Source organism: Diceros bicornis, chromosome 15 (assembly GCF_020826845.1).
Source record: "Diceros bicornis minor isolate mBicDic1 chromosome 15, mDicBic1.mat.cur, whole genome shotgun sequence".
Lineage (NCBI taxonomy): Eukaryota > Metazoa > Chordata > Mammalia > Perissodactyla > Rhinocerotidae > Diceros > Diceros bicornis.
In genome coordinates this window covers 6,167,166-6,185,774 of record NC_080754.1, presented here as the reverse complement: position 1 = coordinate 6,185,774, position 18,609 = coordinate 6,167,166, and the positions used below count along the sequence as shown (strand labels likewise).

The 18,609-nt window shown below is 40.2% G+C and overlaps 1 protein-coding gene across 1 annotated transcript in view; it reads left to right on the top strand.

Annotated features, from left to right (window-relative positions):
* Positions 1–410: 410 nt before the first annotated feature.
* Positions 411–18,609, top strand: part of ZBTB11 (zinc finger and BTB domain containing 11) — a 28,021-nt gene continuing 9,822 nt past the window's right edge. Inside the window, exons 1-5 of the mRNA XM_058555713.1 lie at positions 411–967; positions 7,565–7,800; positions 8,459–8,690; positions 15,441–16,285; positions 16,531–16,710. Coding sequence (XP_058411696.1) covers positions 658–967; positions 7,565–7,800; positions 8,459–8,690; positions 15,441–16,285; positions 16,531–16,710 — 1,803 coding nt within the window. The 5' untranslated portion in view covers positions 411–657. The remainder of the gene's footprint in view (positions 968–7,564; positions 7,801–8,458; positions 8,691–15,440; positions 16,286–16,530; positions 16,711–18,609) is intronic.

The following is an 18,609-nucleotide window of genomic DNA, read 5'->3' as shown; positions in this document are numbered from 1 at the left end:
TATAACGTTCAACTGGAAGCTACGTTTCCACGTGAACGGGGCATTCTCTGGTCTTGTGTGCATAGGCTAACCTGTTACTAGGAGCCTCAAAATGTGATGCTTTCATGTTGTCGTGCGTCTCAGAGGTAGACGGGAAAAACAGACTCCTTTACAGCTGGGGTATCTCGGACGGGATCACTACTGCCCACCAGCTCCTACACGTGCTCAGAGCGTGGGAAAGAAGGGAAAAATAAAAGGGGAAACTGCCAGGACTTAAGATGTCCGCTCAGAGCCACTTCGATCTCCCAGGAAGGGCCTACCCGCTTCCAAAATGTCCGCCCGCAGTCCTGACGTCACTCGCTCGGCTTCATCCAGCCGGAGGGCCAGCGCGCTCCAATCAGGACTCAGTCCCCTCACCCACTGCCGGGGATTCACGTCACTTCCGGTGGTGCAGCAGCCATTTTGTCAGTCGCCAGCGGAGCCCGCGCGCTGGCGAAGTGCAGTTCCCCCTCGTTACCGACCCGTCGGCCCTCCCTGCGCGCTGCGGGCGCCGTCGAGGAGCACTCACCACAGGCACAGCCACCCCTCCGGGCCGCCGCCGCCGCTGCAGCCGCCCGGGCCCGGCGCGCTGTCCTCCTCCCCCGCCGCTGACAGGCGCCCTGGGCGCCGCCGCCAGCGATGTCGAGCGAGGAGAGCTACCGGGCCATCCTGCGCTACCTGACGAACGAGCGCGAGCCGTACGCGCCGGGCACCGAGGGCAATGTCAAGCGCAAGATCCGCAAGGCGGCCGCCTGCTACGTGGTGCGCGGCGGGACCCTGTACTACCAGCGGCGGCGGCGGCACCGCAGGACCTTCGCGGAGCTGGAGGTGGTGCTGCAGCCCGAGCGGCGCCGCGACCTCATCGAGGCGGCGCACCTGGGCCCGGGCGGCACGCACCACACCCGCCACCAGACCTGGCACGACCTGTCCAAGACCTACTGGTGGCGAGGTAGGCGCGCGCGGCCCTTCGGGCGGCCCCGCGGAGCCGGGCGGGCGGGGGACGCGACCCGAGCCGCACTTCCCGCGGGAAGGGGGCCGGGCGGGCCGCCGGGGCGGGGCCGGGCTGCGGCGGCCGGGGCGGGGACGCGGGCGGCCGGGCCCGCCCTGAGGCGGCGCTCCGCCGGGAAGCGGCGCGGCGCCCTGAGGGCCCGTGGGGCAGTCGCGGGCCCGGGTCCTGGGGCAGGGGTCCGGCGTGCGGCCGGGGCCCCGGGAGGCCAGCCGAGGAGACCCGTCGCTTAGCTGGGAGTCCGGAGGGGAGACGGCCCCGGGCTGTCCGCTGAGCGCTGCCGGGTGGCCCTCCCTCTCCGCGAGTTCTCGTGTTCTCAGGACGGCCCAGCTCTGTGTGCTCCTCAAACGCGGTCCCCTAGTGTATTGTCGGTTGTAAACCGCGGTCCCCTAATGTGTTGTCGGTTTTAAACCGCTGTCTGAATTAAATGCCCCTAAAGAGACCGCTGTGAAGGGTAGAGGCGGAGGCGTCGCTACGTCTTGTTAGGATTGGCCTCGTCAGGCATTGTTTTTTCGAACAGGCGTCTCAGGTTTAACCTTTTATGGCGGGCTAAGAATACTAATTATAGCTAAAGGTAACGCTGGCCGGGCTGTTACATGCAGGCGCGGTCCTGAGCACTTAATTTGTTTTAACTCGTTTAACTTCCATAAAACCTGTGAACATCTGTGTCTGTTTCACAGATGGGAACCTAGGAGCACGCAGGGGTTCAGCGTGTGGAAGGTCACACAGGGCCCTGTGTGACTTCACACTCCTTAGCCTCTGTTCCGTGGTGCCGTGTGCGTTTAGTGTTGAGAAAACGAGTGAGACCGTGTCTGCGCTAGCTGAGTTAAACAGAGAGAGACGCTGGCGGCTATGTGCACTTTCGAAGCCCTTCAACGTCCAGAGCAGCTGTTCTCTAAGCACCGTACCGAACCCCTGGACAGGGAGGCCTGAGATCCTTTCAGCGCATCCACAGAGTCCAAATTATTTTCCTAATAATACTAAGGCGTTATTTGCCTTTTTCACCCGTTGTCTCACAAGTACACAGTGGAGTTTTCCAGAGGCCACATGACGTGATATATGGCGATAGAGTGAACGCAGAAGCTAGTGTGTCTGCTGTTAAGCCACACATTAAAAAGATTTCAAAAATGTAAAGTAGTGCCACTCTTCTCACTGATTTTTTGTTTGTTTTGGAAAATAGTTGTTTTTCACAAGTATGCTATTTTTGTTAACATGTAATAAGTTATATTTGTGCTCATTTTTAATTTTAATATTTCCTCATTTAAAATAGAAATTCGTAGTCAATAAACATCGGAGGAGTTTGTCCTTGATTGCTAGCTATTCATTTTGGTGTATATTACATTAACACTGTGCTTGTTTACTTCTTTATTGTAGGCCTATGAGAATTAACACTACATAGACAGAAAAAAATATACACTCTTAATTCAATACTAGAATGGAAGGAATTTTCGATAGTCAATTGTTTTATAAATAATTTTTAAAAATTTTAAAAGCTCCTGCATAACGAACTTATATAACACACTTCTGAATAAGAGGAGTACTTAAGCTGATTAATTGTAGTTGTAGAGATGCTATTTGTAACAGGTATTGGTAATGATCTGGAATTGATAATTGATAAACATTTTTAACTGTCAGTTCTTAACGTGTCGTGCACTGAAAATGGGCTCTCTAGATAGACATACTCCAAAGCCATTGTAGACTGTTTATCTGGGAGCTAATAAGATTTGATCAGTGTAGATTCCAAGAAAAGAACTATTCCAAAGTCAGTCCACCAGAAGTTGTCCCCGGGACAGTTTACTGGGATTCACCATTTATGCTGCTTTTTCTGGAATGCTGCCATCACAAATTATATTCTAGTGCTCAGGCAAGTTTGTAGCAACTTCCTTGTTTGAGCACAGTGAAAAACTCTGGTTCAGTGCCCAAAGTTTACATATAGAAAATTTATTTGAGTGTAAAATGTTAATAGATACTTTCACCCCCACCCCCTTATTTCATCCTGTATTGTAATATGTGCTGGAGTTCCAGAATAAATGACTTTTCTCTTGCTTTAGTCAAATGCTGATGTGTGGGGATCTACAGCTAAATACTTCCAAAACGTGAAGATAAAATTAAAATAGGAGGGGCAAAGAAGATTAAACTAGTAAAACCATGTACTGTAATAGGTTAAGTTAGCTGCCTGCAGAAGTTCTTACCCTAAGAACTGATTTTTGCTTAGACCATGGGGATAAATTGATGCTGCTATCTAATCTAGAAGAGGAGGATGTAATCTCTAGAAAACCCATTGAGAACTGGGTCTATGCAAATAAAACTATAATTAACACTTGTGGCTTCTTTGAAGAAAAAAGCAAAAAAACCTGAAGGACTAATATGCATGGAGCTAAACATAGGAGCACTGAACATGGGGTGGTCATTGTATCCCACACTGATGAGGCGGGAGGTCCTTGAACGGCTGACAGGAGCAAATTGTTCAATTTGGCAGGCGGATCTCTAGAGCAGTGCTTCTCAGCCGGGGACAGTTTTGCCTCCCAGGGGATGTCTGGCTATGTCGGCAGACAGTTCTGGTTGTCATAGTTTGGTGGTGGTGGTTGAGGGGTTGCTGTTGACTTCTAGTTGGGTAGAAACCAGGGATGCTTCTAAACGTTCTGCAATGCACAGGACAGGCCAGCACCACTCCCCACTTGCCCCGCAGGAAAAAAAATCATCTGACCCAAAATGTCAACACTGCTGAGGTTGAGACACCCTGCTCTAGAGTAAGAAACTGTTCCTCAAGTTGTTTTATTAGAGGACTACCCACTAAGGTCATTTATTTTCCTTTGTTCTGAGTCTATGCTTGGTAAAGAACTTTTTGGTGGTAACTTGGTATTTTATGTGGACTTTTTTTTTTTTGGTACGAGTAAGTATTATTTAAGAAACACTTATGTTGTAGTTACTGTGTCAGACACTGTTCAAAGTGCTTTATAAATATTAACATTTAATGTCATAACAGCCCTGTGAAGTAAGTAGTAGTATCCCCATTTTATAGTTGATGTCACATAGGCACAGAGAGGTTTGGTGGCTTGGCCATGGTCACAAAGTTAGTGGATTCAGATTTTGCTGCATAAGTAATTTCAACCCTCGCAGTAATTTCCCTCTCTTAAAATAGTAAGTTAACTGTGTTTACACATTGATGTCTTTTGAGTGGTTAACTTGAGTCAGATTCTTTCAGCTTAATCAGCTCTCAGTGAACTAAGGAGGTCAGGTTTCTGAATCTGTAAAGCTAGATTTAAGGTGATCCCATCAAAACACTAACATTCACGTTAAAAGACTTATTAAACAAGATAGGGTGACTTTTTGAGACAACTGATCGACTATCATACATTAATATCATTCTTTTTCCTGCAGTTTTTCTTATTATTTTTCATCCTTGTTGAAATGCTTTTTGCTTTTTTTTTTTTTTTTTTGGTGAGGAAGATCAGCCCTGAGCTAACATCCGTGCCAATCCTCCTCTTTTTGCCAAGGAAGACTAGCCCTGGGCTAACATCTGTGTCCATCTTCCTCTACTTTATATGGGACACCTCCACAGCATGGCTTGACAAGTGGTGCATCGGTGCGTGCCCGGGATCCCAACCCAGGCTGCCAGCAGCGGAGCGTGCACACTTAACCGTTCGGCCATGGGCCGGCCCCCATTTTAATCATTAAGTGTACAGTTCAGTGGCATTAAGTATATTCACGTTGTGCAGCCATCACAACTACTCATCTTCAGAAATTTTTCATTATCCCAACCCATTTACTTTTTTTTTTTTTTTTTTTTTTTTTTTTTACAGAGAATGAACATCTTTTCTTGTTCCTTTTTTTTTTGTGTGAGGAAGATCAGCCCTGAGCTAACATCTGGCAATCCTCCTCTTTTTGCTGAGGAAGACTGGCCCTGGGCTAACATCTGTGCCCATCTTCCTCTACTTTATATGGGACGCCGCCACCGCGTGGCTTGACAAGCGGTGCGTCGGTGCACGCCCGGGATCCGAACCTGTGAACCCCGGGCTGCCATAGCAGAGTGCGTGCACTTAACCGCTTGCGCCACTGGGCCGGCCCCAATCTTTTCTTATTTTTTATTTATTTATTTTTTTTGTGAGGAAGATCAGCCCTGAGCTAACATCTGTGCTAATCTTCCTCTCTTTGCTGAGGAAGACCGACTCTGAGCTAACATCTGTTGCCAGTCCTCCTCCTTTTTTCCCCCAAAGCCCCAGTGGATATTTGTATGTCATAGTTGCATGTCTTTGCAGTTGCTGTACTTGGGACGTGGCCTTGACATGGCTGGAGAAGTGGTGCATCTGTGCACGTCCGGGATCTGAACCCCGGGCCTCCAGTGGCGGAGCACACGCACTTAACCGCTAAGCCACGGGGCCAGCCCCCAATCTTTTCATTTTTTTACAAAGAGAATGAACGTCTTTTCTATTTACTCTTTTTTTTTTTTTAAAGATTTTATTTATTTATTTTTTTCCCCAAAGCCCCAGTAGATAGTTGTATGTCATAGTTGCACATCCTTCTAGTTGCTGTATGTGGGATGCGGCCTCAGCACGGCGGGAGAAGTGGTGCGTCGGTGCGCGCCCGGGATCCGAACCCGGGCCGCCAGCAGCAGAGCGCACGCACTTCACCGCTAAGCCACCGGGCTGGCCCTATTTACTCTTAATTGTATGTAAAACATATATCCATCCACCCTTTTTATCTGTTTTTTATAACCTCACTATATGTCATACAGGTATAGACTTGTTTTTGACTTGAACATTTTCAGACGCCAGAATATATAGCCTCTGTTGCTCTCTAGATATGCACATGTAGATACCGTTCTGTGAAAGTTATATTTAACCCTAACCCATTATTTCCTAAGTTATGTTTTGAAAAAGTGTTCTGCAAACAAATACATTTGGCAAATTCCTAGGTTAAACAGGTTTCTTTACGGTAGAACTCAGAGCTTCTAATATGATAATATCCATTTTGTGTGTCTAAAATGAGAATATAATTTTCTGAATTTATTAGTTCAGTGTATACTTTCTTAGTAAGTATGGGACGTAATACAATTTGAGAAATACTGCTTGGATACTATCTGAGGGTTGAAAGTGCAAGGAACTTGGTATAATGTGACATCTTGAAACTCTTTTCAGGAATATACTATATACATCTGTATCATTTTAGCTAATTAATGAGCCTTTTCATTTGCATTTTATTTGGGGATTGTGGGGGAAGAAGTTTCTGCCACAGGGTTGGACAAAATGTGTTCCTGGGTAAGTAGCATAATATACTGGAAATCACATGGTCTCTGGAGGCCCAGCTGTGCAGTTACTAGATGAACTTTGGACAGGGCTTCATTATCCTCTCTGTAGAATGGGCATTAATTGGTCCTACCTTACAAGGATGGTGGGGGGTTGCCGGGGGGAGGTTTGTGTTTGTATAAAAAGCGTTCCTCCCTGCTCCCTAGCCCCATCCCAGCTTGCTGAGCTGGAAGTTGAAATTCGGAATAGGGTTTTGTGAGTGACTTGTGTACAATCAGCTTTTGTTAGATTGTGTATGCTGTTACTTCATACAACCGTAAAATCTCATAGCTTTCAAAAACAAGAGATTGTTTTACATTCTCATTACAAGTTTTGGTTGTGGTCCTGTTTGGGTTGCAGATTGGCTCCACCTGTCTTTTTTCATCTGCAATTCAAGCTAAAGGACAGCATCCATATTGAACATGCTGTTCTTTGAGAGAGAGGACAAAGATCAGAGAACTAATGGTAAATAGTGCCTCTTAAAGCTTCTCATGAGACATGGCACGCATCATATCCATTCATATTCCATTGACCAAAGCAAATTGCATGGTCAAGCCTGATGATAGTGGGGTGGAAAGGTATTAGCTTGAACCACATTATATTACTTTTATGAAGTTCAAAAACAGTTGAATATTAGCAATTTCATATAGTTCTTATGGCATAAATGAGTTGCAACTCACATGGAAATGGGCGGTGCTACATAATCGTCTTGTATGATGAGGAAGTGAATAACTAGGAATAAACAACAAGGGGCCGGCCCTGTGGCTTAGCGGTTGAGTGCACACGCACCACTTGTCCGGCCATGCTGAGGCCGTGTCCCACATGCAGCAACTAGAAGGATGTGCAACTATGACATAAAACTATCTACTGGGGCTTTGGGGAGAAAAAGGGGGGCAAAAAAAAAAGGAGGAGGATTGGCAATAGATGTTAGCTCAGGGCCAGTCTTCCTCAGCAAAAAGAGGGAGGTTGGCATGGATGTTAGCTCAGGGCTGATCTTCCTCACCAAAAAAACCCAAAAAAACAAAACAGTCTACTTCAGTATGGAAACAAACCATCGTTTATAACCTTATATCTTTGAAAAAATGTATCTTACATTCTAAAGAACTCACTCTACATACTTTATGGGGCATGTGTGTGTCTGCACATATGCACTCAAACATACGTTCGTGTACACAGATTAAATAACAATATAATCTTTGATTTTCAAATTAGAGCAGTATTAAATTTGCCTTGTTAATTTTTATTTTCACTGTAGGTATATTAAAGCAAGTCAAAGATTACATTAAACAGTGCAGCAAATGCCAAGAGAAACTAGATCGTTCTCGTCCAATATCAGATACTTCAGAAATGTTGGAAGAATTGGGACTAGACCTTGAATCTGGAGAAGAAAGTAATGAATCTGAGGATGACCTGAGCAACTTTACTTCACCTCCGACTACAGCTTCCAAGCCTGCAAAAAAGAAGCCAGTGTCCAAACATGAACTTGTATTTGTAAGTGAAACTTTCCATTAGCTTTCACATTTGTAACTGCTGTATTGGTATTGGTCACCTTTGTGAATTTTTTCTTAAACCACTAAAACTGCTTGACTATTGGCACTGACATTGAGGATTTAATCAGGTTGGTGTCTAAAGTAATGTACTATGTTGTTATATACACTAAAAGTATGCTAATATTGTCTCTTTGTTAATCATAAATATCCCTTTTGTTCTCTTCAGAATGAAACTTGTTGGTTTGTTGTTAATTGCTCCTCCTCTCTTCTTTATTAATGGTATATTGGTACAGGTAGACAGAATACTTTTCTGGAAGCAGTCTCTGGGTCTTGCCGCAAGGTAAAATTAAGCTGGCTAGGTCTTGGTTTTTTGCCTGCGTTAGTTTCGTACATCATCAAATTGCTGACTAGTACGAAGAGGCAGCAGGAAGTGAAATGCAGATTTTCGTCTGGTCAAATAGAATGAACAAAGCAGAAAATAGTGACAACAATGTATCTTTTTATTTAAATACATAGATAATAAAGAATATCAGGCTCTTTTTTCATATTAATTAGTGGTATCTTTTAAAAGGGAATAATGTGTCTTGTTTAAGTTCTGTTAAGGGTAGAAATACAGATGATACATAATACAATTCTTGGTCTCAAACTTATTTTGAAAGGTTGACACCAAAGGAGTGGTGAAACGTTCTTCTCCAAAACATTGTCAGGCTGTCTTAAAACAGCTGAACGAACAGAGACTCTCCAACCAGTTCTGTGATGTTACTTTGTTAATTGAAGGAGAAGAGTACAAAGCTCATAAATCTGTTTTGTCAGCTAATAGTGAATATTTTCGAGATCTTTTTATTGAGAAAGGAGCTGTTTCCAGTCATGAGGCAGTGGTGGATCTTTCTGGTAAGAATTTTCTCATACTCTTGCTTTTTGTTTATAAGTACGTATTGGAACAAGGGTGTGTATGTCTTACAAACTCAGGATTTATGCTAAAGTGGGAGAAGCCCTCTCAAAAAGCTAAGCTGAACTGTAAAGGTCTTTCGTTTTGGCAAGGTTTCCAAGGTAGAGTTTTGGAACTCTACCTTGTCATTTCCTGTCACTGCCTCTTAGGCAAGACAATTGTAGCAGTAGAAGAATTTCTGGGATTCACACTATTGAAAGCATTTTGAGGGCCGGCCCCGTGGCTTAGCGGTTGGGTGCTCGCGCTCCGCTGCTGGCGGCCCGGGTTCGGATCCCGGGCGCGCACCGACGCACCACTTCTCCGGCTATGCTGAGGCCGCGTCCCACATACAGCAACTAGAAGGATGTGCAGCTGTGACATACAACTATCTACTGGGGCTTTGGGGGGAAAAAAATAAATAAATAAAATCTTTAAAAAAAAAAAGAAAGCATTTTGAGAGAAATCCGTAACTACATCATTGTTGTTACGCTAAATGAATATGTTATTTAGAAGTGGACTGCGTGTATCTTATGTTATGGAACACATAAGTATAGAATGCTTTTGTAGGTCTGTGGTTTTTTTGTTTTTTATGATTAATCATTAGAATTCATTAGGTTCAATAATCAAACTGTCAATGTAGAATAATCAAAATTCTAGGTGTGTTTTTTGTTTCTTTGGTTTTATTATTATTGTTGTAAATGAATAATTTGACTTTCTTTTGGCATCATTAGACCTTATATATTGGCTTAGGAATCAACAAATGAAAATTTAGAAAGAATTAAAATAGGTAATCCTATTTATACATTTTCTCATAATATTAACTTGCTGTACTCTTGAATTACTGACATCACCATGTGAAATGTCATTTCCCCTTTCTGAAACAAAAAAGCGACTTTAGCCAGGTGTATAAATACTTACCTAGTTAACCACTGAGCCTTTTCTACCTTATACTTTTTAAACTACCTCTTCTGGGAAGACAAATACATATATTTTTCCTTACCAGTAACTATGTGTTTAATTACTAAAAAATATTTATTAAGCATCCACTGTGTGCCAGGAACTAGGCTAGGCTCTGGGGATACAATGGTGAGCAAAAACTTTTATGGAGCATCAAATTGCAATCCAATCTAGATTAATGATATTTACTGTTTTCTTGATTTGGTGACTCAGAGGAGAAAATATGTCTTATACTGGGCCATTTGAATAATTAAATTCATCACAGGTGTAGTCCTGATACAAGTTAGCTTTGGAATTTTTTTCCTATCTTTCATGCATCTGAAGCAGAAAGAGAGCAGTATATAATATTGCTCTTTTCCATTTTCTCAGCAGCTTATAGTAAATGAAACATCTGCCCCAAAGTAACTGTAGCACAGCATCCTCATATTCCAACGCTATCTTTAGTTACCCTTCATTCCATGTGTTTATTATTATATATTGTTCAGAAAATAGGATGTAAGCCAATAGCAGGTGAAGTAGACATTATTAAAAAATTTTGTTTGATTTCAATATTAAGTAAATAGTATTTATAAAATGTTTGCGGTATAAAAGACAGTGATAAAGTGTACGTCTTTATTCTTAATTACCTAGTTTAACGTAGTTAAATTCATCACTGTATTCCTTTATGTTTATGCTTTTAAAAAAATTCTTCCCTACTCAGTCATGAAGATATTGTCATATATTGTCTTTTTAAAGTTTCATGATTCTTCTTTCATATTTAACTTTTAATCTATTTGGAATTTATTTTTGTTGGTGTGAGTTAGATGTTCGATTTCATTTTTTCCCATTTTGATCATCACTTGTCTCAGAACCATTTAGTGAAAACTCCATCTTCCCACCCGTTGACGGTGCAGATTCTCTTACAGAACAAATTTCCACATGTGTTTGGTACTGATTGTAGGCTTTGTTCTAGGCTATTGGTTGTCTCTTCCTGCACTACTATCAGTTGGTCTTAATTACCTTAGCTTTATAATAATAAGGAAAATCTCCCACGTTTATTGTTCAAATGGGGCTTAGTTATTCATAACCCTTTGCTCCTCCATATAGGCTGCAAAAGCAGCTTGTCAGCTTCCACAAAAAGGAAAGAGTGCATTTTGATAGAGATTACATCGAATTAATAAAGTTTGAGATTTATCCATAAAGGTCTCGCACATCTTTTGTTGAATTATTCCAAGGTGCTTTATACTTTTTGATACTATTATAATTTTTTTCTTAAAATTATATAGTTTCTGACTTACTTTTGATGTATGTTGATTTTATGTACAATAATACTGCTAAATTCTTAGTCATTCAGACATTTATCTATAGATTCTTTGAGATTTTCCACATAAATCAGATATATTATCTGCTAATAATAATGGCTTTGTTTATACCTTTTCAGTCCTTATATTTTGAACTTTTTTTTTTCTTGTTTTACAATGCTGTCTAGGACCTCAAAAAAATAGCAGTTGAATAGAAATTGTGATAGAAGGTTCACTTATCACATTCCCATTTCTAAAGAAAGTGCTTTTTTTTTTTTAAACCATGAAGTAAATTATTTGGTAAATGTGTTTTTTTGGGTTTTTTTTTTGTGAGGGAGATCAGCCCTGAGCTAATATCTGTGCTAATCCTCCTCTTTTTGCTGAGGAAGACCGGCTCTGAACTAACATCTATTGCCAATCCTCCTCCTTTTTTTTTCCCCCAAAGCCCTAATAGATAGTTGTATGTCATAGTTGCCCGTCCTTCTAGTTGCTGCATGTGGCATGCGGCCTCAGCATGGCCGGAGAAGCAGTGCGTTGGTGCGCGCCCGGGATCCGAACTTGGGCCGCCAGTAGCGGAGCGTGCGCATTTAACCGCTAAGCCACTGGGCTGGCCCCTGTTAAATGTTTTAAATAGATAACCCTTTACCCCCTTTAACATTAAGCGAATTCCCTCCAAAGTGGGTGTTGACTTATCATATACATTTTCTGTATCTGTCAAGACCATCTTTATTTTTCCCATTATGTTAATGTGAGAAATTACCTTGATTTTCTAATTTTAAGCTAATTTTTCATTCCTGAGATAAATCCAGTTTAGTCTTGTATCACCTTTTGTATAAATTGCTGTGTTTGGTTTTCTGATATTGTTTAGAACATTTGCATCTGTACTCATGAGTAATTTTCCTTTTTTTCACACTGTTTCTGTCATGTTTTGATATCAGAGTTGATCTAGTCTTATAAAATGTGTTGTTCCCTCCAATTTTTACATACACTGAAATAGTTACTATGAGATTAGAATTCTTTGTTTCTTGACTGTTTGGTAGAATGGTGGCTAAAATTGCCTGGGCCTTAGTGGACCTTGGGAGAAGATTTTTAACTGCTAATTTGACAAGTTGAGTGAATGGTTAGGAGGTTATTCAGGTTTTCTATTGCATCTTGAGTAATTTAGAGAAAGTTATATTTTTATTGGAATTTGTCCATTTCGTCTAAATTTTCAAGTTTATTGGCACAAAATTTTTTATAATGTTTTCTTCTAAATGTCTCCGATGACTGTAAATATGTCTCTTTCATTCTTGATATTGGTTATTTGTGCCTTTTCTCTTATTTTTAAATTTTTCTTACTGGAGGTTTACTGGTTTTCTTTTTTTTTTTTTTTACTCCTACTTTAGCTTGGAGAAAAACTACAGCTTTAGTACTTCACAGCTTTACTACTATCATTATGTAGTGACCTGCTTTATCTTTAATGATGCTTTTCACCCTTAAAGTCTGTGTTGTATGCTATTATAAACAATATTTTCTATTTCAGCTGCTATTGTAAATATTTTTTAGCTATGTAAGCAGTATTTTTGTTACTGTCTGCCTAGGATATCTTTCTTCCATCTTTTATTTTCAACCTATTTGTATCCTTATGTTTTAGATGTCTCTCTAAACATCATATTTCTGGATTTTGTTCTTAATCTGATACAAGGATCTTTGACTTTTGACTATTCTGCATGGAAATTGTTGGGCTTCCTGAACCCAACAATTGAGATTGTTGTCTTTCATCAGTTGAGAAAAATTCTCAGCCAGTATCTCTTCAGAAATTGTCTCTGCCTCATTCTCTCTTTTGCCTTTCTGAAACTCCAGTTAGACAGAGGTTCTCGCTTTGTATTCTGTATCTCAGTCTCGCTTTCATATTTTGTTCATCTCTTTTTAGATTATTCTGGAAAATTCTAGTTCACTCTTTAGCTGTGTCTAATTTGCTGTTAAATTCATTTGAGTTTTCTATTCCAATTTCTGTTTGCCGTTTTTAGTGGTTCTTTTTAGTACTTTTTCAGATGTTCCTTTTGGGGGGCTACTTTTTATGATCTTTTGTTCTTTATTGGTATTATGCCACCCTTTATTTTCTATGTCTGATCATAGCAGTACTTAAAATCTTTGCTTGTTTGATTCATGCTGTTTGTTTCCGCTAGCTCTTGTTCATGGTGCCTTGTTTCTTTGTGATTTTTTTTTTTTTTTAATCTTTGTATACCGAATTCATATTCTTTGCAACTTCGTGGGAAATCTTCGAGTCCTGGGTTGAAGGTGTTTTCCACAGAGAAAACGTTTGATTCTTTAGGTGCGGAGGGCATTAGCAGTCTGGGATCACTTTAAATTCTCAGCTTAAGCTTTTTTTGACTACCAAAGTGTGCTATATATTCAACAAAATAAAACACCAAATTAAGCCTCACCTGTGGTCCTGACTACTCAGGAAAGATTTCTCTACCTCTTCCACTCAGTGCTGGGGCACTGAGTATGTTTAAAATAATGTTTTAAAATATTTTTATCTAGCTTTTTTTTTTTTTTTTTTTTTTTTGAGGTAAGTGGGCCAGTCAGGCAGAGTATCTTAGTCTGCCATACTGCTGGATCTGGAAGTTCCTGTCATAAGTTTTCTGTCTATAACCATTGTTTATTTTTTTTAATTTTGGTAAAAAACACATAATATAAAATTTACCCTCTTAATGATTTTTAAGTGTACAGTTCAGCAGTGTTAACTGTGTTCACATTGTTGTGTAACAGATCTCTAGAACTTTTTCATCTTGCAAAATTGTCCATTTCTTTTTGATTACAGTGTTTTGCAGTGTGTGTATGTGTATGTAAAAAGGCTAGGGATAAAAACAAAATGCCAGAATTATCTGCCATTATCTCTTAGAAGTATGATTATAAGTGATTTTTATTTTCTTATTTTCTTTTGTGTTTTATGTATTTTACAATAAACATATGACTTGTATCTTTCAAAAAATGGTGTTAGATATTTAAAGTATTATTTGGAACAGTTAATTCTTTCATGGGAAATTTTTCTTCTGACTTCAGACTTAGAAATTAAAAAGTTACTAAGTAAAAGACCAGAATACATTATTTTGTTGGTATGTTGTGTTTTTTGTTTGTTTTAAGAAATATTCTTTCTTACCTCAAGCTTACTTAACTTGGTCTCATAATTTGTAGCAGGATTAATTGACTTCAGCCTGTTTAATTATCAGCTTGCCTAGGAATGGCGGAATTAGCCATGATGATTATGTTGATATGTAGTCCCCTTAGTTTTCAGTCTGACTCCTAATTTATCTCACAGTTTAAGGCTTCCCTGTACACCTGTTCATTCCCTATCTGCTTGTGTAAAAGGACCACATTTTATGTACCTTGAGTCAAAACTGAAAAACACAGCAAATGTGAGTTTTCAAAAGGTTGCTTTGGCTCTGTGTATTTTAATAAGAGATCTCTAAGATAAATTATTATATGAGAAGCGCAAGGCACAGAACAGTATGTGTAACATGACACCTACTGTGAGAAGGGGAATAATATTTTCTTGACTGTATAAAGAAACTCTGGAAAGCTGTACATGTTCTTAATCATACTGGTTATGGAGATGGAATTGGACTTGTCACTGTGTCTTCTGATTTTTGAATCATGAATATTAAAAATGGCTTTTAAAATGAAGTACTGAGAACTTAGAAAAGAAATAATCTTACCTCCTCACATAAAATAAGAATGTAACACCTCATGTGTATAGTAATTATTTCATTCTTTACGCCAGGGATAGGCAAGCTATAGCCCAAAGGCCAGTCCTCGTTTCCCTCCCTTTTTGTAAATAAAGTTGTATTGAAACACAGCCACACCCATTTGTGTACATATTGTGTATGGCTCCTCTTTCCAGCTACAATGGCAGAGTTGAGTAGTTGCAGCTGACACCTTATGGCCTGCAGTGTTTATTATATGATTTTTACAGAAAAATTTTGCTGACTCCTGCCCTTTTTAAATTTTTAGTAGTAGAACCCTTTGTTCACAATGAAATTTTTATATGGACTTCTATGAAAATATACAGCTATACTTACTGAAGTGAGGTTAGGGGACAGGTTGGTTGAACTCTGCCTACTCACCTGCCTCCCTCTCTTTTTTACCCTCCATTCTCCAGCAGCTGTTTCTTGAGGGGAATTTGAGGAACCCGCGGGGTTCTAAGGAGTACAGTTTGAAAATGACTGCCTTACAACAACTCTTTGAGGTAGTAAGTCTGATATTATTTTCTATTTTAGGTATTGAGAGACTCAGCTCATAGAAGTGAGTTAGTCAAGGCTTAATGAGCAACCAGAACACAAAACAAATCCAAGGTGTTTAATTGCATAATAAATGGTTGTATTTGCCTTTATGTTCTGTTTTATACTATAGTAATCATACATTAATTGTTCTTATAAAGTGTTTTAGTGGTGGTCTGACTTTTTTGTCCCCCATCTGTCTTGTTTCATGCAGGTTTTTGTAAGGCAAGCTTCCTTCCTTTACTGGAATTTGCCTATACTTCTGTGCTAAGTTTTGACTTCTATAGCATGGCTGATGTAGCCGTCTTGGCTCGTCATCTTTTTATGTCAGAAGTCTTAGAAATCTGTGAAAGTGTACATAAACTAATGGAAGAGAAACAGCTAACAGTATATAAGAAGGGTGAAGTACAAACGGTTGCTTCTACCCAGGACTTAACAGAACAAAATGGAGCTGCAGCGCCTCCTGTGGCCAGCAATGAGGGAACCACGACAACTTTATCTACTGAGCTTGGGGATTGTGAAATTGTCCTGCTGGTGAATGGAGACTTGCCAGAAGCTGAGCAGAATGGAGAGCTAGGACAACAGCGTGAGCCCCAGGTTTCTTCAGAAGCTGAAGGTGCTCTGTCCCCTGCGGGCTGTATAACTGATTCTCATCCTGAAATGCAGTCTGTTGATTTAGTAACAAAAAACAACCAGACAGAACTAGAAACTTCAAACAGCAGAGAAGATAGCACAGTTTCTAATATTCCTTCTAAACTTTCAAAAGAGAATGTAATTAGTAGCTCTCCAGAAAACAGTGATGTGGGAAATGATACATCAACTGAGGACATCTGTGCTGAAGACATTCTAGAGCAGAGAGAGAATCTTGGCCGGTCTTTAAAAGATGAGGAAAATCTAGTTGCACCAACAGCAAAGACAGACCTTGGCCCTGATAATGACACTTACAGAAGCAGGCTTCGGCAGCGTTCTGTTAATGAAGGGGGATATATCCGACTACACAAAGGAATGGAGAAAAAGCTGCAGAAACGGAAAGCCGTTCCTAAGTCAGCAGTACAACAGGTATGATGAAAAAAAAGAGTTGACCTTTGTAGTTTTAGCTTTAAGTTGAAAGCATTTTACTGACAGACTTATGTCTGTGATGAAAATTATTTTGGGGGGACGGGGAGTAGGTGCAGGAAAGCAACTTAATGTTTTAAGTACCAATATTAATAGATGTGAATTTGGAATATTTATAACATGACTCATGACTTTGAAAATCAAAATGAGTAGATTTACTTAGATTATGCTTTCTTTCCCTTAATTAGGTGGCCCAGAAATTAGTTCAAAGAGGCAAAAAAATGAAACAGCCCAAAAGAGATGCCAAAGAGAATACTGAAGAAGAAGCGTCCCATAAATGTGGGGAATGTGGAATGGTTTTTCAGAGACGATATGCCCTTATAATGCACACACTGAAACATGAGAGAGCTAGAGATTACAAGTGTCCTGTAAGTATCTGGAAAGCTAATTAAAGGTGGTTCTAACTTCATGACAAATAGAATCCAACTTACTGCTTCGTTGTTATCCTACCATTTGTGTTCTGTCTCTCTGTCTATGAGAGTTATCTTCTGATTTGTACATGTCATCTGGGGCACACTGTGTACAGTGAAGGTGAATGTACTATACCTAGAACAGGGGAAAGTCAAAGTGTACATACTGAATATGGAAACCTTTCAGGTTCTCCTTCCCTATTCAAGTCCCAGAATGTTAGCAGCCTTAACCTGAAAGCAAAAAGATTTCTCAGAGATGAGAAATCCAAGGCCCAATTACAAAAGACCTGAAGATACTGCTGATGAAAGCCTGTGGTTGGCAGCTTGCCCCCTACTTACAGAGACATTCCAGTCTGTTTTTTAACATCTTATTCTGAAATATGAATAGATATCAGTGACCATCAGACTCATGATAAATATTTCAAGAAAAAAAGCAACTTTCAAGAATCCAAGACTATGCAGAGAGAAGAAAACTTTCAAAACAAAACGCCAAACCACAAAGTATGATTTAGATCAGAGATAAATGAATAAGTTACAAACAATAACCAGGTAGTATGTTTTTAAAAGGGCACATTCAGAGAACAGAGAGCTTTTTTAGGAATAAAATATATAATAACAAATATAAAAATCTCAGAAAAGTTGGGAAATATAATTGACTAAATATCTCAGAAACAAAGCAAAAAGACAAGTTAGAAGATGAGAGTAAAAGAAATTTAGAGGATTGGTCTAGAATGTCTCAAATCCAACTAATTCCTAACAGAGAACTTGGAGAGAAGGGCATCACTGATGTAATAAAGAAAAATTTCGGACCTTAAGAACAGACGTTTCCTTGTTAAAAGGGCACATTGAATGCCCAGAACCATGGGTGAAAATAAATCTCTATCAAGATACATGATGAAATTTCAGAATCAAGGGACAAAGAGAAAATCTCATCAACTGCAAGAGAGAAGAAAGGTGGTCAGTGTCAGAGAAGGATAAGGCTCAGAATGGCTCCAGGCTTTCCAGCAGCAACAACAGAAGCTAGAAGACAGAGAATGGCACAATGTCTTTAAAGTTCTAAAGAGAAATGATTCCCAGCTTGGAATCTGTAGCCATTCAGATTGTTTCTGTGGTAGAATAAGAACATTTTCAGACATGCAAGATCTCCACAGCTTTACCTCCCAAACTCCCTTTCTCAGGAAGGTTTTGGCAGAGGTGTTCCACTAAAGTGAGCAGACGTGGGAATCGGGAAACAGGGTCCAGTTCCACAGAGAGTGCAGGTGTAGGAAAGAACCAGCCCAGGCTGGAACAGGACCTCAGGCTCTGACAGATCCTGTAGGTGATGTGTTCTAAATCTCTTAGCAGAGTTGAGGGAAGGGTTTGGGGATGAATTAGCCGTAAATACAAATGAGAAATAAGCAAAACAGAAAACAAAAAGATAGGAAAGAGAATCATACTATATACTATGATAATGTTTAAATCATCCAAATAATGTAAACACTGAAATTGATCCAACCCAAATTATGACATCACTGTCTTGAGAAAGTGGGGTAATGGGAAGGATTTGCATATGTGTAGGGAATGGAGGGGCAAAGGAGAGAGTCATCGTCCATTATTCACGTTACTTAGAGTTACAAAGATAAGCATCATGAGAGAGTCAAAAAGAACAAGTGGTAGAGGTAGTGGACCAAGAGACGAGTTTTATTTATTTTTTAAAAAAGAGGTTTTGTAGATGGTGAGCATATATAACTTTGATTTTAAAAGAAAGAACAGGGGCTGGCCCAGTGGCGCAACAGTTAAGTGCTCGCGCTCTGCTTCTGCTGCCCGGAGTTGGAAGGTTCGAATCCCGGGCCTGCACCGATGCACCGCTTGTCAAGC